The 21,384-nt window shown below is 45.8% G+C and overlaps 1 protein-coding gene across 3 annotated transcripts in view; it reads right to left on the bottom strand.

The window, feature by feature from the left end:
* WWC2 (WW and C2 domain containing 2) overlaps positions 1–21,384 on the bottom strand; it is a 160,926-nt gene that overhangs the window by 18,139 nt on the left and 121,403 nt on the right. For 2 of the 3 annotated variants that reach the window (XM_068532319.1, XM_068532322.1), the window contains 8 exons: positions 17,380–17,622; positions 11,773–11,862; positions 10,313–10,932; positions 6,970–7,099; positions 6,171–6,251; positions 5,991–6,077; positions 3,500–3,692; positions 2,084–2,248 (listed from right to left, as the gene is read on the bottom strand). In XM_068532319.1, coding sequence (XP_068388420.1) covers positions 2,084–2,248; positions 3,500–3,692; positions 5,991–6,077; positions 6,171–6,251; positions 6,970–7,099; positions 10,313–10,932; positions 11,773–11,862; positions 17,380–17,622 — 1,609 coding nt within the window. The remainder of the gene's footprint in view (positions 1–2,083; positions 2,249–3,499; positions 3,693–5,990; positions 6,078–6,170; positions 6,252–6,969; positions 7,100–10,312; positions 10,933–11,772; positions 11,863–17,379; positions 17,623–21,384) is intronic. The other variant, XM_068532321.1, reaches the window with a different exon arrangement.

The following is a 21,384-nucleotide window of genomic DNA, read 5'->3' as shown; positions in this document are numbered from 1 at the left end:
TCAATAAAACAATAATAACAATGTCTTGTGGGATTTAGAATAAAGGTAACTAAAATATATGACCAATAATTGCACACAAGGAGGAAAGGGAATCATGGAGTTAAGTCTTTAAAAATCTTTGCACATCAAAAAAAAAAAATAATAATGTATTTCTTTTCTTTTTCTTTTTTTTTTTTTTAGGGATGGAGCAAATGAAAATGTCTTGAGAAAGGTGTTTGTTTGATGGCGTGTCAGTGTCAATTCTTCCACACTGTTGGACCAACTGGGCAGTGTTGCTTGTTAAACACACACACACACACACACACACACACACAGAGTTGTCAATGAAGCCTTCTTATTATATAGAAATTTTAAAATATCAGGCTGTTTAAATTTTTACACGTTTCACTTTGAGTCCTAATTTGTTTTTCATTGCATCTACCTATTTTCCCTAGCACTATTTCTCTTATAAGTAATCTTACAGCAGAGAATATTATACGTCCATGAGTTTTACCTTAGGCAATCCAGCAGCTGCTTTTTTCTTTTTAATTTTTGAATTTTGTTTTATTTATTGTTTTATACAGCAGGTTCTTATTAGTTATCCATTTTATACATATTAGTGTATATACGTCAATTAAAAATACATTAATTAAAAAATATTTCAAGTAAAAAAAAATCTTTGCGCTGTCTGAAAAAAAGCAAAAGCATTAATTTAACACAGTTTCTAAGTCAAGGATGCATGATGTAATGATCAGGGAAACAGCAAAAAAGAACAGACTGTAATACTAATGGTCTAAGAGAAGGAAAAACCAAAATTTAAAAATACTTGATTAATCCAAAAGAAGGCAAAAAAGAAACAAAGATAGGACTAAAAGAAAACAAAGAGTAAGATGACAGGTTCAAAGCCAAATATATCACTAATAGCATTAAGTATAAATAAATGAAATATTTCAATTGAAAGATGAAGATTTTAAAACTGGATAAGAAATCAAAACCAACTAAGTACTGCTTACAGGTGAAACACTTTAAATCTAAGAACTCAGAAGGGTTGAAAGTAAAAGAATAATAAAAGATAAACCATGCAAATGCTAGCCAAAAAAGAACTGATACAGCTTTATTGATACCAGACAAAAAGTGTTATTAGAGATAAAGAGGGATAATTTATAATGATAAAAAGGTCAGTTGAACAGAAAGATACAACATAATGCTAAATTTATATTCACCTAATAGCCTGGATACAAAATACATAAAGCAAAGATTAATAGAACTAAAAGGAGAAAGAGACATTTATAATCATAAATTGGAGATTTTATTATACCTCTTAATAACTGATAAAATAAGCAAATTGAAAAATCAGTAAATGCAGAAGATTTGAAAAGTAAAATTAACAAACTTGACCTGCAGAAAATACACACTTTTCAAGAGCACATGGAACTTTTACTAAAACTGAGCACATGCAAGTCTCAATATTCTCTATGATTGAATAGGTATAAAAATTCATATAAAATACACCACAGTGAAGTGTTTTATTCCAGGAATCCAAGGGCAATTTAACATTCAAAAGTCAGTCAATGTATAATCCACTACATTAAGAGAATAATCTTAAGAAGATAATCATGTAATCTTCTTAAGAGATACAGTAAAAATGCTTGATAAAATTCAATATCCATGCACAATAAGGCTCTTAGCAAGCTGGAAAGAGAAGGAAACTTCCTTAATCTGATAGCAATCATCTGTAAACAGCCTCAGAAAAACCATTCTAAATGAATGAATTATTGAAAGCCTTCACTTTGAAAAAGCATAGTACTGTCTACAGAGATAGATGACTGCACTGTCTACAGAGATAGATGACTAAGTGAACGGAACAGAATAGAAAGTTCAGGAACAGACTACACATGTAGAGGACATCTGACTTATGACAAAAGTGACACTGCAGTGCAGTTAGGAAAGGAATTATTTTCAACAAACAATCCTGGGTCAACTGGCTATCATATGGGTAAAAAACAATCTTGACCCCTACCTCAAACCTTGCACAAAGATTAATTTCAGATGGACTGCAGATCTAAATGTCTTAATTAGATGTGTTTCTCCAACTCTGACTCACCAAGTCTATAGAATCTACTAGTGGCTGGCTTGGTTGAAATACTGACTCCTCAGTTTCATCTTCGTTCTTTTTGCAGGGCATTTGCTTTGAAGGAAGCAAGTTATACCACAGAGTGAAAATCTCATTGGAAAAGGGTAAATCTGCCAGGCTGATCTGAGTTCCCGCCTATGTGAAATGAAAGGAAAAAAAGAAAAAACAAGAGAAAATAAAATGTTTCAATTCATATTTGCTCCCTCTGATATAATTAAGATTACTGGACAAGCTTGTTTTAAGGTTAAAAAAAAAAAAAAAAAAAGCAATACTCATGATATATAGCACTGGTGGATTTTTTTTAAAACCTGGCGATGTCTTATATTTTCCAGTGTGACTAAATAAGAAATATAGCCGACCCTTGAACAGTGTGGGGTTAGGGACGCCAACACCACCCCCGACCCTGCAGTCGAAAATCCATGTCTACCTTTACGGTTGGCCCTCCACGTGTCAGGTGCCACATGCCCAGATTCAACCAACCACAGATCATGTAGTACTACAGTGCGAATTCAGTGAAAAAAAAAAAACCTGTGTATAAGTGGACCACAAAAGAATCCCAGGGTTGGTTTTTAGATTGGGATTACGGTTGACCCTAGAACTACACGGGTTTCAACTGTAGACTGCAGTGTTTCTTGAACACCTGGGCGCACCTGTAGACACCTGCGTTTGAACACCTTATGTAACTTTACTGGTATGTAATGCTGCTCTGGTCATTGTGCACAGTGATGTGTTAAACTTGCTATTAGTTATGTGTGAAGTCTTCTGCATTAGTATTTAAATATCCTATTGCTCTAAACAGTAACACTTAAGTCTTCCTAGAAGCTCTAACACCATGGCTGGGAGAACGAGCTGCATGAAGGAACTATACTCAGTGTCCTGCTTAAATCTGTAACAGTCAATTAGGCGTGGGATGTCCTTTTGATATCTATCCATCATTGATGAGCTGTGTGACCCTGGATACATTACTTCTCTAAGCAGTTCTTCATCTGAAAATAGGGGTCATCATACCCTTTTCATAAGATTGTCAAGAGGATTAAATGAGATAATGTATACAAAACACCCAGCACCAGGCTCGTATTGGGAATAATAAGCATACTCCACAGTGATGGTCATAACAGAGGCCAAAGTTCTTCTTTATCTAAAGGTTAGAAATAAAAAGTAGATTTTACAGAGAATCATAATTTCTAAGCAAATTTGAAAGGTCTGGAATAAGAGAATGGAAACCAGAAATCACTACTTCAGATAAAAAATGAAACCACTGTTGGGTGTGTCTGAGGCATTGGGCAGATTGGTAGAAGTATCGAGGCTGGCAAAACAACAATGAGAAAATTATTCTCAGAATATCCGATAGTGTTATCTGATGCTGGAGATGATGAAAAGTCCTACCAGGCACTCTTCCCTTTGGTGTTTACTGACAGAGCACAGATCCACCCTCAGTGTCTTCTGCTGCAGGGCTGTCTGGGAGATGGCCACTCTGAACACATCACTGAATAACAGGGACTCCGCGGCTGGATGGACTTTCGTTCGAAACAGACAGCTGACATCAGTTGAGGAGGGAAGCAGAGCAACTCTAAAGTATCTGCAAAGAACAAGGATGAAATGGATTTCACTGGTTCAATTATACTGGATTCACAGCTGGTGTTTGAAATTATCTGCCTGGGAGAGACACGGACTTCATCTCAGCCCAAAGCTCTGCTGCCACCATGGTCGTCATGCTCAGGGGCACAGAGGCTCTGTTCTTAACCCGCCGGTGCTCCGGATCATGCAAGGCTGAGCCTGCCGCCCGCCCCGGGGCTGCAGCAAAGGCACGTGGTAGGGAAGTGAGAGGAACGAAGACCACGGGGCAGACGGATTTATGTCCCACCTGCCCGTGTCCTGACAATTCCACAGTGACTGCCATCTGAACCTGGGAAAGCAGGAACACACCAAGTAAACACGGGTGACTTTGTCCCAAAGAACACTCATCCTGCATATTAAACAAGAACTGCTGATGGCCATTCCCCAGGAATGGAATACATTATCCTACTAGAGGAAAAGAAACGCTAGTAGCACATTGTTAAGAAAATTTAAAACAGATGAATTTTAACAGTTCAAAAAAGTCACTGCCTAGCATCTCAGAAGTCTCAAGATATGACAAACTGTTTTATGCTTTGTCATATTTAGAGGAAGAGTCAGAGAAAAACAATAACTTCTACTACTACTTTATTTTATTTATTTATTTTTTTACTCTTTTTTTTTTAACATCTTTATTGGAGTATAATTGCTTTACAATGGTGTGTTAGTTTCTGCTGTATAACAAAGTGAATCAGCTATACGTATACATATATCCCCATATCTCCTCCCTCTTGCGTCTCCCTCCCACCCCTCTAGGTGGTCACAAAGCACCGAGCTGATCTCCCTGTGCTATGTGGCTGCTTCCCACTAGCTATCTATTTTACATTTGGTAGTAATACTACTTTAAAAGTGAGTTTTCTGAGCACACATTACCTGAGGATTCACAATTCCTGGAAACAGCACGAGGTATCTTCTTTTAAATCCCAGAAAGAGAACACCCATTAAATCCCTCTCCACTCCCCCATTTCCATACTTTCTAATTCATATTCTAAAGAGCATCTTTCTCCAATTATAAAAACTGTAAATTCGCATGAAGAACTGAGGAAGGCCATATTATCTCTGTATTTTGTATCAACATTGATTATGGAGATTCAGCATTAAAAACCTAGTGGACCCTGGGCCACAGTCGTTAAGGCTGGAGATGCAGCAGAAGAAATCTTCTTTCCCTGCCTTCATGGAAAAGCAACAAAGGGAGGTACTTTAGAGAGGCGGGCGGGAGGGACGGGATTTTCTGTTTCTCCAGACTCAGTTCGCCTTGTCCCGGTGGCCTAGCCACTTACACCATCCTCAAATGGTTCCGAGGGAAGAAGGTGAGGTTTTACAGGGTTAGGAACCAAAGGCATAGGGGAAGGAAGGTTGGGGTGCTTCTCCTCTCGTTCTGCTGCTGGGGAGGGGGTCGGGGGTCACTCACAGAGACCCTGTGGCCGCCGCCAACCTGCTGACGAATCAACTCTGCTTGTCGTCATTAATAATCAAAAAAAAACGTTTGACGTCAGGAGAAAGAAAGAACGATTCTGAGGATATTTCATGCTAGTTGTCGTCTTGAGCAGTGTCAATATTTAGGCCAAGGCTTTCGTTACGGGTTTAAGAACACGTTGCCATGCACTCAGGAAGGGTCAGGCCAGGCAGACAAGCGACCACAGGGAAGCCGGGAGCAGAAGCCCTGTCATCGCACTCTGAAGGGCACCTGTGACTTCCTGTGTGTGCCCTGCTCTGGCAGAGGCAGGACGTTTGCCGGCGGCCCCATCCCGACATCAGGGGCTTCATGCAAGTTCATGTTCCTGGGGAATTCTGTAGTTTTGCCTGGACTTGTGGGTTGGCTCTCCCTGTTCACACATTCGATCCCTGGAGGATCTGTCCTTTCCCTGACAGGTCACTCGAAGATTAAAAGGCTGTCCACAGTGTGCTCCAAGATCTCAGCATACTTATCAGGAGGGAGAAGTCACGAATAGTATCGCCAGCCGGTCCTCCCTGAATACTACTGACAGGTATCCCTAACCTCCGTGCTGGGAAGCGGGCTCTCTGGGGTGATCAAGCCACTCCCCCATATGTCCTCCCTCCTCCCTGCATGGTTCATAAAACCAAAGGAGGGGACCGGCCCATATCACCCCCTCTTTGCCTTTATCTAGTGCTGATTAAGACACAATCAGCCCTGCTATGTCTTTCCCACATCGTCACTTGGATGAATTGCTACATTATGATGCAAAATTCTCATACAGACAATTTTAAGTTCTTTGATTTATTCTCCACGGATTTTACTTACACTTTTGAAGTGTGAGGTATCAGGAAGGCATGAAGATTGCGGAGTTGTGCTACAATCACCATGAAACTTGACCTTTTTGCATCATATCTGTCAAAAGAGAAGCTGATGAGATAAGGAAGGGCACGGGCCACTCGTCACCGCACGGAGTCGAGATGCGCCCCTTCCTGTGCACAGTCTCACCTGAGTCCGATCTGCACCTGGGCCGTCTCCATGACGGCGACGTCCTCCTCACTGTACAGAACATCTTCGACTTCACTGGGCCTGGGGGCAGGGAGACAGCAGGTGCAGGTGAACGTTTGTGAATGGAAACCTGCAGAGCTATGGTTGCTGTCTGCCACTTACTGATTCTGAATGGAAACCTGAACTAACAGAACTCCTCAGGACTTCACTAGTGGCCCAGTGGTTAAGACTCTGCACTCCCAACGCAGGGGGCGCGGGTTCCATTCCTGGGCGGGGGGCTAAGACCACGCAAGCCACACGGCACAGCTAAAAACAAAACAAAACAAGAAACAGCACTCCTCTACTAGCCAGTGGACCTGACCCCAGTGCAAGCTCACTTCTAAAAGTCTTGCTTCACCTTGTCAAGAGGAGTCTGAGTCTGGGCCTTGAGTGGGGATGACTTTCTGGTGCCTGGGCTTCCAGAGCCTCCCCGGGGTGTACGGCACCCTAGATACGCCAGGCTTTCCGAAATCTGCATACACGAAATGCTTCATGCGCCAAACAGGCACTGGGCAAGCCCTGCAACGCTCTCATTAAAAACGAGTTTACGTCTCTAAGAGGCTCGGCTGTCTTTGAGCACATCGGCCTGTCCATCATTTCCCTGCTGATGGGATGTCCTGGTATCCCTGGAAGTTTCCGCCTGGCACTTCTTTAATGCCTCAAGCCCTTTCCCCTGCAGAGAGCGGACTAAGGGCAGTGCACTCCCAGTCTGTCACCCCACGCCCGGCTGCGCGGAGAAGGCACCGGGCTGGGTCCTTACTGTTTCACGAAAGCTTCGTAGACCCCGCTGTCCCCAGCCACGGACTCATCCGAGACCGCAGCCGACACGCAAGCGGTTTTCTCCCCAAGCAAGTGGATTCCTCTTCTTTTTGGTAATGATTTTTCCACATCTAGGGAGGGGAGAGTGACAGCACTGATTAGAAAAAGTTAAGTACAAAATGCACACATGGTTTGGTTCTGAGAAATCCAAAATAAACTTTCGACCTGAGAATCCAGGATGCTACTATTCAAATCAACAGAAGTGAAGGATTCCAGGCACTGCGACTTATAAGATTCCTGGGATGCCAGTTATTTGAGAAAGAATCGGCTGTTCCTCTGTCCTGGACATTTTAAGGGAAGGGATCAATTGCACACTTTCTCCCGGGCCCCTTGCCTCCCCCTTCTCGGCACTCGCTGCAGAGAACACAGTCGGGGGTAAGAAGCCGTCTGCTTCCCTCAAGTACTGGGAACGTTTCTACAAGAGAGCTACTAGCGCTCGATGGAGAGAAAGGTTTCCGCCTCTTTTGCTCGCCCCTTCTCTCCAGCCTCCATCTCCTGAGCTGCTGCTCTAATAGAAATTAAAGAGAAAGTCTTTGACTTACAGAATTCCTCACTGGCTAATACCATTAAAAACTCTGCGCTACTGAATCTTCACCAACCACCACTTAACTTTCATCTCTGACTCATATTCACACCCCGGCATCCTGCAGAGAGCAGGGACCCTCGTTTAAAGCTGTGTTGCTGTGTAATAAGCTGCAAGCCCATGGCGTCCCTTCATCCTCAGGCAGGCTAGCGGGACCCATATTGGTATGCGTTTCGCCCCCCTTCTGAGTCATGACTTTACATCTTGTTAAGATGTTTAAGTTTTAAGGCTTCAGATTACGGGATTGATTGCTGCATTTTCCCTTTTATTTCTGGCAGTGGGAATGCTTTTTCCCCCCATGATGATGAAGTGCCTTCTCTCTGCCCACCCCCCTTTGTGAGGGGTGAAGGTGATGACATGATTTATTGATTACCCCCAGGAATAACCACAGCAGCCTGAAATTGACTTTGACAATGACAGAGACTGACTGCGGAAGGACTTCGGAGTTATTCCAACTTGATTTCTGCCATCCAGCAGGGACTGGTGCTGGACAGTCAAATGTATGTAACAGGAACTCAACTTCAGCTGAACAAGAGTCTAGAGCACTGACGAGGTGACCAGTGTCACTATCATGAACCACCTGCCCCCATGCCAAGGTCAGACATCCCCCCCATAGACCGAGTGTCGCTGACCTGGCCTGGAGAGAATTAGTCTTTAGGGTTAAATATATGCTTTTGGTTGTTTTCACATGTGAAACTGAATATTACTTGCAAACAAAGCTCTTGGATATATTTTCCCCTAGTGTGACTTTTTAACAGTAGTTTTCTAACTAACGTGCATTTAAAAAGTTAACAGTTGTTTCATGGACACTCTGGAGACACCATTCTGCAGGCACAGACCCCTCAGACAGACACGGGAGCAGATCGAGGGTAGGGAGCGAGGCGTCGGACGCCGCGGGAAGCGCAGGGAACTCGGTGCCTCAGGACAGCCAGGCGGGGCAGACCCCGGGAGGTTTCCTCCCTCACCTCCTGCTTCGCCAGCATGCAGCCTCATTTACTGGCCCCTCCAAACCGACTGAGTGTGGACAAGTGGTCACTAGAGAACACTCCAAGTACATGAAGAACAAAAACAGCTTTGAAATGCTCAAGAACTGTGAGATCCTTCAAGTCCAAAGCACAGAAGAGTGGCATGAAACCCACTCCACTTCCTTCCTTCCTTCTCCCTCGCTCTGTCCTCCTTTCGTGAATGCCGGTGGTTTGTGACCGGAACTGGGTTTAGCAGAGTTTTCGTAGTCCTTAGCGTCACACAGTTGATATTAATTACTGTGAGCTGAGTGCCGAGAAGCAGGCACGGCTGGGTGCTTCAGATGCCTTATGAGAGCACTAACCCTTCCAGCTCCCCACGAGGTAGATACTGCCTCGTGCCCGCTTTGCAGATGAGGAACAACAAGCCTCAGAGACCGGGTAACGTGCTCGCCGGAACATGGCCGGCCTACAGGGCCCCTGCGATGCGAGGGCAGGCCGGGCTGGCTTCAGGGGCAGCCTGCACCGGGCCACACGCGAGGCCCCAAGGCAGGTTTCTGCCTTGCTGGAGCCACTAGGTAAGCAGCGCTCCTGTGCTATTTTCTTTGCGGTTATTATTCCAATAACACATCACTTGTTGGCACCTGCCAGGCAGGCAGCACGCAAACCACACAGCATCTCCTGTGCTCTGTCTCTGCCCCAGGCCACTGGCAGGCGGTGGTTCAGTCTGCAGGATTTGAAACCACATAAACGAGATGGATCCCTCTACCTCTTTAAACATCTGAAATGGCCAATTAATACTTAGAATTCCTAGGACCAAAAGTACAAAATAAATATGCTTACGGAAACAGCAGGGAAATACTTCTAAAGAGGCCTGTCTTCTCCTGCGCCGTGGACGCGCAGGAGCCTGTGTGGCTCTGAGCAGGCCTCCTGGGACCAGCACTGGACTTTGTTTCTCATTTGGTTTGCGGCTGGCTCCTCGGACCCCAGCTGCGATCATTTGCCAACCAAGGTACCATCCCGTTCTCTTTACAACCACATCTAGTGTAGTAAAACCTTCTGCCTTGCAAAGGTAAACAATTAAAAATATTACATTCTCCCTCTGTTTGGGTCTCTGTGAGCACAGATGCAGCAGTAAGAACTCAAGCCACTGCGCTTTCTTGGGCTGCAACTAGTACCGTGGCCAGAAGAGGGCAGGGTGACACCACGCATGGGAACCGGCTTTCTCCCCATTAACTTTCCGCAGAGAGGGAGAGTCTGGCATGAAACAAAACGCATCGTATTTATACAGAATTCCCACAGCAACCTAAACATTGAATGAACCTTGGTACTAATTAGCTGGTATTCTAATTGCCTTGGTTTTCATCTGTTTTAGGCCAAATTTGAAAAGAAGGTCCTCTTCCCTTTCTCGCTATTTCAGAACCAGAACCTATTTGGAAGCACGAAGTATGTTCACAAAATGTGTTCCCAGGCAGATGCCATACACAGTGGCGTTCTACACAACAGAAGGGATGCTCAATGATTAAATCTATTAAATACAGAAGGGGATTTGCATTTGATAAAGAAAAAATGTGTAGGTTCATCAATAAAAATTCTTTCCCAAGTGAAGCCAAAATGAAAAAAGGGCAGCAGAAAGAGAAGGGGGACATACACCCTTTGTTTCCATGGAAAAAGTAACCTCCAATCGCTCTGCTTGAAATGGTCAAGAGGGATACATGAGAGCAAGGGTTTCCATGTACCTGCAGGCCCTTCGTGCGGCGGCTCCCTGGCGCATTCTGTGAGGTCCTTATCCTCTGAGAGGGACGGGGGCACTCCTCCCGGGTCAGAGTCCAGCAACAGCGGATCTTCTCCGAGGCCGATGTCTGCAAAGTGGCTGCTCAATTCACAGTCCTCAAAGTCAGCAGAGAACTGATGGAGAGGGACGTCGTGGGGAGACAGGGGGAACGCGCCTTCTAAGACCAAGGGAGAGCCGGGCGGGGACAGGGAGGAAAGGGAGGACCGGGAGGACAGGGACGTCACGGACTTGGGGGCCTCGGTCAGGGTGGGAGCGTGGCCCGGGGCCGCGGCCGCTGCCCCACAGGGACCGCTCTGGCCAGGCTGGCTGGGGGACTTGGCCACTTCGTGTTCGTGGATGGTGGTGATGGGTCCGGAAGGAATGTAACCACCTTTCTCCTGCAGGAGGAAGTCCAGTTTATACTGATAATCCGGGTCCAGCTGGTCGCCCTGGCTGGTGTAGTAGAGCTCGCTGGAACTGAGGGAGTTGAGGGACCCTCTGCTGGACGTGTTCAGAGACCCCCGGCTGGAGGCCAGGGAGCCCAGGCTGCTCCCGGACGACATAGACAGGGTGCTGGCGGAGAGGCTGGGAGAGGAAAGCACACCTGTAAAAACCGGGATGATGTGGAAACCCCTGCCGGCTCCTTCGGGCCGAGAGGAAGGAAACCCAGTGGCACCAAAGAGCAGAGTCAACGACCGGGGTAAGAGAACTCGCTGTCACACCACACATTTCCATGCTTATTCGTGAATGTTTCCAACCTGACTCTCTAAAGACTCTTTAAGCAGCAATCCTACTCATTAAAAATCATCCCCCTTGTGCAAAAGTTACAAAAAATTTAAAAAGGGATCAAATACCTATTGATAAATCTATCTGCATAAATATCCAGAAGCAACTATGCATTAAAAAATACAGAAGTCGGAGGGAGGTGTAAACAGCATGAAGGGTTAATGCAGTGACTTTACTTTTAAAGAATCAAACTTTTTATTTTGAGAGAGGAAAAGGCCAGCTTCTAAAGACAAAGGCCCCTGGGCTCATTCGCCTTCCTCCTCTTTCTGTGTATATTTCAGGAATGAATCTGTGGCTGTTTTAGGGCAAATCTCCCCCACCTTCCCTTTTTAAAAGAAGGGATGACGTGGAGAAATGTGTCATTTTCCTAAGTATGTCCTGATAGTTGAAATACATCTTCTTCCCAACACATTTCAAACATATTCCAAATAGGACCTTGGGGTTCATGAAACAAAAAAAAAAACCAAACCCAAATCCCTGCAACTTTAAATTTGGTCATCTGAGTTTTAATTGTACTAGTATAACAATTTTCCTACTTTTAAGTCATTGAAAATGAAGACAAAAGTAATCAAAGATGAACTACAACATGCCTGAATGCAGTCAAGAAAAATGTTCCCCTCAAGAACCAAACAGGCTTACTTTTTAAGTTGTGAATGCAAATATGTAGTTAATTTAGTAGTTTCTTCAAGTTTCTGTAGCAGCTCTTTCCTTCGCTCTTCCAATTTCAATCTAGACAAGAAAAAGAAATGAATTTATTTTCACATAACTACGATCAAGCAGGAAAAGAAAGATTCTGAAAGAAAAGAAAGATCCTTATTATTTTCCCCTTGTGAGATCCAAATGAACTCGACACAGGGAAAACAGAGCCACCTGCCAGAAGGAAAGTGGACAGAACTGTCCACGGCCACTGAGCGAAGGGGGAGACCTGTACCAAACGGCCAGCGTTACTGAGAACTTGTAGGATTTTGGTATTCTAAAATTTTCTTAAATGGGTAAGAAAACCTCACGCTCTTACAAGTTAGGGAAAGACAGTGGGGAGGAAAAGAACAAAAAAAACAAAGGTTAAAGATCCTTCTGCAGGCTTGTGACTTCAGCTTCCGTTACTAAAACATTTGACTGCAATAACAGGGAATTAGAAAAGATCATCTGAGTACTGAGTTTGGTAAGGGCTGTTCCAAAATCATAGTTAGTGATAAAAATTCCAATCTTATTTTGATGAGAATTTTGGCGATTAAGAAACAAATTAGTCCATATTGCCAGTGTGAGCTAATTTGGGCTTAACTGTTTAAGCAAGAAAAAGACATAAAAGTGATTTCCTTTCCCATCGACGGCACCTCTCATCACCTGTACTGGATTTTCATGAAATTTCATCCACATTCAGCTGAACAAGTTTTTATGAGGATTTTTTAGAAAAAAACTGAGTATTACGGAATTCTATACTTGAGTAAGCCATTTTAAAATATATCAAGCACACTGTCTGTGTCAGGATTTTTAGACATCATTGAAATGAGCAGAATGGGACCCAGAAAACCACCATGGTTTTCCGGTCTTACTCATCTGTCCCTAAGGCAAGTCACTTCATCGCGGGTCTCAGCTTCCTCATCTGCAAAATGGTGATTATAATCCTACTGCGTCCACCTGCTAAGGCTGTTCAAGGGATCAGATGGAGCTACGTATGTGAAAGGTCTCTGCAGACAGCAAAGCCAGTCTCCCGTGTTCAAAGCCTCGGCATGCCCTGCAAGGTGCCGATACAAAAATTAGCTACTCTTCTTTGGAGAAAAATAAAACTTCCCTAATTTTCAACCTCTTTGAAATGTTATGTATGTTTTAGGCAGGGAGGAAACATGCCCATATTTTACTTATAGATATCTATCCTTTGATGCGTCACCGACACAATTTCATTATATGTTAAAATAAAAAAGTAATTCTTGTCATTTTGTTTAGTACTTCAAAGGGTGATAAATTCTTAATTCACAGCTTTCAAAGGTGTATTTTGAAAAGGAGTACGGTCCCTAATTTTTTTTAATCTCTTAAATATAAACAAAAACTCAACCAGGAAAAAATATTAATTCAAAGTAGATTAACTGAATTAGAAGGTACATAAAGGTCCAGAGAAAGTCCCCGAATCTACTAAAACCCATGTCTCCTGATACAGGAGCAATACTTTCGGAGTAAGTTTTAAAACCAAGTCCCACACCCACAAATGAAGGCTTTTCTGGTATGGTAAGGAGGCTTCAGGGCAACACAGTGTGCTTCATGCTGAAATTTAAATCCAAATCTTTCCCATTCCAGTCAGTCACACGTGATGGTCCCCCCATGCCCTCCTCTGGCGATGGCTCAGGTGTTGCCCTTCCAGCCCTTTCCCGGTTGCCTTGAACTGAGGTCTGGCCTGTGTTCCCCAGCTGGACCCTAAGCTCCCGGAGGGCAGGCTCAGGCTCTTTCTCCCTCCTCTACCCAGGCTGCCTGGAGAGCCTGGCGCCCCTCCCCGGTCCCCTCCCTGCAGGTGTCTAGATCACATGTCATTGGAAGACGCTTAAAGAAGGCCCTGGGGAGTCACAGAAACCCTGCTGGCAACCCTGTGGCTGTCCTCTGTCAAGCACTCCACCTCCTGTCTCTGATGGAATCAGAGCCTCTCCCAGTGGGAGCTGGTTCCTGGTATCCTTCCTGGGAAATGACCTCCCCCACCTCCTCCGGACCAGGGCCTAGAAGAAACTGCTGAGATGTCAGCCCCTTCGGGAGGGTGCGCCCCTGCCTCTCCTCACCCTTCTCCAGCCCCCGTCCTGCTACTCCTCCTGGGTGAGAAAGACCTCTTCAACCTGACCCCGAAAGACCCCTCCCACGGTCTCGCTGCTCCACACCCCTGCCCAGCTGCCCCTGACACGACAAGGGGGCCCTCGCACCCTCCACCTCTGCCCCCGGTGCCCTGAGGGGGAAAACTCCCATGTCATCTACAGAAGTTCCTTTTCCATTAAAAAATAAATGACACTCATACCCCCTGCCCACTTGCTATAAGAACTTTTTCAGAATCAGCGGCAAAAACATTCATATGATTAAGAAACAAGACACCCTGGCAAGATGCAAGGCAAAACCCCTAAGATTTGTGAAAAAGGAAGGAGCAATGTTAAGATCTTATCAGCCGTAGAAAAGCACAGAGTTTAAGGAATTTCAATAACTGTACGGAAAGAATAGAAGGGTGTGTAACAAGTCTTTTTTTCATTTGAGAGCAATTTCTCTTTCCCGATGCGCTTTATGACCACTAGGGGGCGATCTCCGTCTCCGCGGGCGGTCCCGCGAGTCGGCGACACTGAGGACGGGGCTGGCGGGCACAGCTGGGGGACTCTGGGAGCTCACACAGCGGCTGAAAATTCATGTGAGTTTAGCTCCTTCAGAGACCAAAATTCAGCAACGACTCAGAATCTCGCCTGAGGCCACCCCTGAAATAATGAGAAACCCACAATGTAAGAGGAAAACAGGATAATTTGGGGGAAGCAGCAAGTGCTTGTCTGACAGGCGTGTAGGTACCGAGAAGAAACGGAGGGGGTCTGGGGTCGGTGAAGCACCGTTTGCTCTGCGATGAAACGAAGTCTGACACAGTGAATGTCAAGTTCCCAGAGGTGTCTCCCTCGACCTCCTGCTGGAGCACTGAGGAAATACACTGCCTGCAGAGGGCTTCTCGGGCCTTCTGGCCGGGGGTTGGTGCGGGGGGGTGACCCTGTTTCAGCTCAACAGCAACGACAAGCGCAGCAGGAATATCCACAGGCAGTGGGAAGAAACAATGAGGTTGGTGAAGGGTAGGAAAGGGGGAGAGCATATGGGGAGTAAAGTAAAACCACCACCAACAAAGCCCGAAGCCAAACCGTGCTGTGCCCACTGGGAAACAAAGGACTCCGGGTGCACTCCGCAGGGGTTCTGCTCTCTTGCACAGGGAATGCTGGGCCGTTTTGCAGCCAAGGATAGCAGTGAGAAAACTGCAAGCTGCTCCAGCAAGAAAGTGTTAGTCCCTCGGCCTTACCCTGCTTTATCATGGGGTTCTGCTTTTGGCCGTGGACGGCAGAGAGGAAGCTGATGTCCATTTTCTGTAATGCTAAATGACTTGACCCTTCCAAACGACTCAGATAGCCAACATATCACAAATATGAAACATACACATTTCCCTTCCTGCTAAGATCTCAGTCGTGGGAGGTGGGCCCATGCGCGGTCATAAGTCAGAGGGCCACCCAAACCTGTGGATGGCCCCCATTACTCCCTGTGCGACTCAAACCCCACGGCTGGATCTCACTAGATAGAGAATTATTTTGTATAAATATCTTATAGCTCCTCTTCTGGATGAGATCAAGCCTACTGTTTCTGCTGGAATTTTGACAGTTATTATGTGTGTGCAAACAAAAGTATAAAAGCCAAAGTCTAGGCACTTAAACTAAATTTTTAACGTTACTTCATTAGTCATTTTTGAAGCTCCAGCCCTAATAAAAAAGACAAACAAGGGACTTCCCTGGCAGTCCGGTGGTTAGGACTCCACGCTCCCAGTGCAGGGGACACGGGTTCAATCCCTGGTCGGGGAGCTAAGATCCCGCATGCCACATGGCCCGACCAAAAAAAAAAAAAAGACAAGACATCATGCCTGTAAAAGCTGATTCAAACAAAGAAACAAACGCCTGTTTTCTTCCTCTCCCAGAAAAAATTTAAAGTCCATTGGTAGGGCCCTTCCCGGATCCAGATACTGCAGAGTAGGACAGCTGAGATGTCAGATGTCCGTACGTTACATAGGTATAATTATATGACATTTATTAAGGGCGACATAACACAAAAGATCACTGGTGATTTATCTATGAGCCACACAAAGCTAACCATTTCATCATATTTGCTGATGATTATCAAACTTTTATCCTCGGAATTTAAGAAACACAAACACAGACACTCACATACAGCATCAAGGTAATTCAGGAAAACAACTGAATTCTGCCTTCTCGCCCTTGCTTTTCGTTCCTTGTGGTCTTAGTCGGATGGCTCCCTACCTGGCCAGCCTTGCTCACACCTTCTAGAGATGTCAGAGTGGGAGGGGAGGAGAAGCAGGGGCAGGTGGCTGATGAGAATTATTTAAGATAGTGAAAGGATGTCATCTGTAGGGGGTTCCCCCTTTGATACTTTTTCACGCTTCCTAAAGCTGTGATGCTGTAGCTATGCGTTATCTCCGTCAGCATTTTAACTCACACGGTTAAACAAGTGCTCACGCTAATACCTCACCAGGAATGTCAGAGGTTCTTCCCTCCCCCATCTCCTCCACCACCACACTTTTCAAATGTTTTGATATTATGTTGACACACACCCTTAAACATTTATAGAGGACAAGGAATTAGAAGGCAAGAAGCCAAGAAGTTAAAAAAAATAAAAGTGACTGGATTATGGGTGGGTATTTTAAACTTGCTCCCAGGTCACTTGAAGTTACGCAAATGTGAATCTCTTTCCCTTCATTCTGCTCCTTACTTGTTGGCCTAAAAGATGGATGTGCAGTGGTTTTAAAGGGCCACATGGTCTATGGCTGAAACAGGTAAACAGGTGTCTGACCATTAGTCAGCAAGGCCTGGACACAGGGCTGCTGTGCAGATGTCCTCACGGCAAACAACACACAGGGGTTCCCTGCTTAGGAGTCCAGCTGATCTGCCTACAGAACTGGAGTTTTTAGATTAAGTGATCCATTTACACCTTCCCACAGAAAGATCAGAAAATTGGTTAAAGTATTTTCCTTTATATTTTCTCCTGCTTCAGAGGAGGGTTTCAATTGACAAACAAAATCCAAGTGAACATTTTGTGACCTGTTGAGATATCAAAGGGAGCAAGTTGTCTTTTCCTTGTGAAATGAAAAGCAATAAACTTTTGCATTCTTGTGAGTAATAAACCCAGAATAGGAAGCTTCAGCCACTCTAACAGTCCAGATAATCTCTCTTATCAGAGTGCAATAGTTTACAGCCACTGTTATCAGCCTCGGTCAGCGATGGACTGCATTCCTGGTTTTCTGTCAGCATTCCTTAGTTATTCAACATCTGTCTCAGGCATTTTCACGTTCCCCAAAAGCGTAGAGGAACCACGGGGACTGAGGAGGGTGTGCTTTACTGCCCTACAGGAAGAAGTCCTCAGTCCACTAAGGGCTGAGGCCTCTGAGATTTCCGCAGACCGGGGAGAACGGCCTGGAGGCCCAGCTGAGCCCCCCACGGGCTAGCCACCCGGGGCCCGGGGAGGGGAACGCACCTCTCGGCCAGAGCTCGGCTGGGCGCCCCCCGGACCGACCGCAGCTCCTCCTCCAGCCGCCGCCTCTCGGCACCCAGGCTCTCCAGCTCGTCCGGGGTGCGCTTCTGGGGCGTGACGAACTGAAGCTCTTTCAGAAGTTCTTCTTTCTCGTTAATCAGCATCAGCTTCTCCTTCTCAACGTCCAGCGCCCCAGGCCAGGCCTCACTGTCCAGTTTCGACAGTTCGATTTTCAAGTTGGCCATGCTAAAACAAGACAAGACAAAATGCAGTGACGTAGCTGTGCACGTAGTCAGAAGTCCCAAGAGAGGGAAAACACAAGGCGGGCTACGGGCGGGATTAACCCCCTAGGGACGGGCGTGATGGCTGGTGTGAGGCTCCGGTCCCGGGGCGGATGCTACACTTACTTCTTATCTGCCTCATTCTCCCCACCTTTAACATCTGAGTAAGCACACCTACCTACCTGAAAAAAGGATGAAAAAAAAAAAAAAAAAAAAAGGATGAAGGTCAAAGTACGCAGAAGCTTAAAAAGCAGCAGAGGGCCGTGGGCGGTCAGCCCTGACGTGTGCCTGCCTGTGCGAGGTGGCAGGAGGAGAGCTGCCTTTAAAAAATCTCTGGTAAATGATGCCTGAAATGCATTATTCTAGATCTCGTTCCTCTGGGTAAAGACGCTGTCCCCAGGCTAGGCTGGCAGCGACTGGGGATCAGCCAATCAGGGAAGGAAGAGGGGAGAAAAGAGGGCAGGGGCCAGGCCATGTGGTACCGCAGCCAAGTCCATCCCTCCAGCCTCCAGCATCGCCAAGGAAAAGGGGGCAGCGCTCGGCTTCCCCCACCCACATTCTTCAGCTGTGCACTGTGAACTCGCTTCCCGCTCAGGGCCTGCACGGAGTCTACACCATGCACGGGGCGCTCACTGAGCCGGCCCTGTACACACTGCACTGACCTGGTTCTCCTCTGAACACACTTATCAGGCGGCACCCAGGGTCCACTGGAGTAACAACAGGTGCTGAAGCGACGGGGCCGGGAGGGGTGGGAGGGGGAAAACGCAGCAAAGGGAACCTTCACCAGTTTCATAATTTTGCTGACCCCAGATTTCACTGCTTCTAGAGCTTCGTACTCAATGGTCAAGTTAACTCCTGATTCAATAAGAATGACCACCCGAATCAAACAACTTGCTCTGTGGCGCTGTGAGGACAATCAGGATTGTTCACAAGGGAAATGGCACTTGGTTGTTTTGACCATAAGCACAAGATCAAGGTAAACTATGAACACAACTGATGTTGGCACGAAGAATACATATTCCTATTAAAAAATGTTGGATGATTACTCTGAGTATTATTACAGCACACACTAGAAAAATGAAAAACAGATGGAAAAGGGGGGACTTTTTCCTCCCCTTTTTGGTGGAAAAAGTTGTAGAAGAGAAGAAAAAGGTGAACAAGAAACGTTGTCAGGGGACTTCCCTGGTGGCGCGGTGGTTAAGAATCCGCCTGCCAATGCAGGGGACACGGGTTCGAGCCCTGGTCCGGGAAGATCCCACACGCTGAGGAGCAACTAAGCCCGTGCGCCACAACTACTGAAGCCCACACACCTAGAGCCTGTGCTCCGCAACAAGAGAAGCCACCGCAATGAGAAGCCCGCACACCGCGACGAAGAGTAGCCCCTGCTCGCCACAACTAGAGAAAGCCTGCGCGCAGCAACGAAGACCCAATGCAGCCAAAAATAAATAAATTAATTAATTAAAAAAACAAAACAAAACAAAACAAAAAAATGTTGTCAGGACAAAGAGGGAAGTAGTTCCACATTCTTGTGCCTGAAGTTTCTTGTTTGAGTTAAAAATAAAATTGCCATCTGAAACTGTGCTGCATATATAACGTCCTTCTGATTTTCACCCATCGCCTGCACTTACGATGGATGTAACATCAGCTACTCATCAGCATTAACCACAAAACCATAAACAACTGTCTCAACGTACTGGAAAACTAATCATCAAAATGCTAAATAAGCATGATATTATTAGCCTCATTAAGCACATAAAACAAAGGCTGGAGGAGAAAACAGGTTTCAGAGGAACACAACCCGCCCCTTATTCAGAATTGAGGAAGAAAAAGCATTTTCAACATATGCATAAACACTTGAGACTTACCTTCCCGTCAGAATCGCTGGTAACTTTAAAATAAAACCCCAAATGGTAATAGAACAGCAGTGCAACCAAATGGGAAAGAACTAACGTCTTAAGTTTTGATGTGACTGAATCAACCTATTGAACTGTCAGCAATGATGCACTGAAGGAAAGAACAGCACCTATTACTCGTGGGATGAGGCATTAGGTAGGTCTTGAATTTCATTTGGAAATAGTTTTCTGGGCAAGAAAACATGAAGGTTTCCGGGAACACCTAGGAAGAGAAGTGCTGTGTAAGCTCCACATGGAGCCAAAGTAAAGCAGAAGTTCAAGCCGGCCCAAGGGAAGTCGAGTCAAACCCCAAGGACCCCGGGGCATGAGGCCTGGCTCCCCAAGATTAATTCTGAGTTATGGCCATTCTCCTTCAGAAAACCAGACACCAGAAAACCAGATCCTGGCTTTGTTTACGTCAGAACCTAGGAGTTCTGGCAGCTCAGGAACTGGCGTGCTTATAGCCAGAGGGCCCCAAGCAGGCTTCCACATCACTGGGCCACAAAAGCACAAAGCAATTCTCAGTCCTTACTGAGGGCAAAGCATCAGCCTGGCACCTGAGAAGCAGACAATACAGTAAACAAAATGTTTCCTACCCTCAAGCCATTTATAATCTACCTGGGAAATTTTACAGGCATTAAAATTAGCCAAGTGCAGTGTTGCTCAGAGAGACTAAGTGACTTGCTCAAGCTCACATGGTTAATGATTTATGGAACAAAGCTTAGGGTTCTTTCAGTAAATCAAAGAACCAAGTAATATTAATATTAGTAACAGAGGCTACCCAGAGGCAAATATTATATTTAGGCAGATCAAATAATGACTCTGTTAAAGCCAGACAACCTCCAAGAACTTTGGCCAGTGACTTTTAAATTCTCATCGTCACCAATAATAATGGATATATTTCAGTATCCATGTGATGGGCTTCCTTGTGCTGGGAAGGCACGACACTCCAGCACGTTCTCAGCCGAAGTGTTCATGCTCGTGATAATGCAGGTTTGTCCCCCAGTGCCTTCCTAAATAATAAGTCAGCAGCATTTTTACACTCTTAAAAGGAAAATAATGAAATGTGTCAGTATGACCCTCTCTCTCAGAACAAATTCAGTTCCTACAGTATGAAAACCAGCTGAGTCTGTCACCGAGGCAAGGACAGAGGAGTCTCCCAGGCCTTCCCCAGCAGAGTCACAAGGTAAGAAAAAGGTATGGAGGCAGGGCTGAAGAAGAGTTGAGAGGGTCAAGGAGGGAAACACCCCCTGAAGTGAGTGACACAGCAGAAACCTCAGCATCCCCCAGGACATCGGCAGGGGGTCTTCCCTTCGAAACCAAGGAAGGTGCTTGAAGCTATTTACCTTCACACTCCTCAGCTCCTACCAAGCCCTGCACCTGAGCCACTGTATCACATTTCTATCTGAGAAACCAACCTCCTCACTTTTTTTTTTTTTTAATTTTTATTTATTTATTTACTTATTTTTTGGCTATGTTGGGTTTTCGTTTCTGTGCGAGGGCTTTCTCCAGCTGCGGCAAGCGGGGGCCACTCTTCATCGCGGTGCGCGGGCCTCTCACTATCGCGGCCTCTCTTGTTGCGGAGCGCAGGCTCCAGACGCGCAGGCTCAGTAATCGTGGCTCACGGGCCCAAATACTCCGCGGCATGTGGGATCTTCCCAGACCAGGGCTCGAACCCGTGTCCCCTGCATTGGCAGGCGGATTCTCAACCACTGCGCCACCAGGGAAGCCCCCTCCTCACTTTTAATTGTGAGTAAGAAAGTACCGTACAAGCTCAAAGTTTCTTCCTTCCAGAATGAAGGGGAAAGTTTCATTCCCGCCCTCCTCATTAATTC

This window comes from Eschrichtius robustus, chromosome 21 (assembly GCF_028021215.1).
Source record: "Eschrichtius robustus isolate mEscRob2 chromosome 21, mEscRob2.pri, whole genome shotgun sequence".
Lineage (NCBI taxonomy): Eukaryota > Metazoa > Chordata > Mammalia > Artiodactyla > Eschrichtiidae > Eschrichtius > Eschrichtius robustus.
This window is presented reverse-complemented; position numbering and strand designations above follow the sequence as displayed.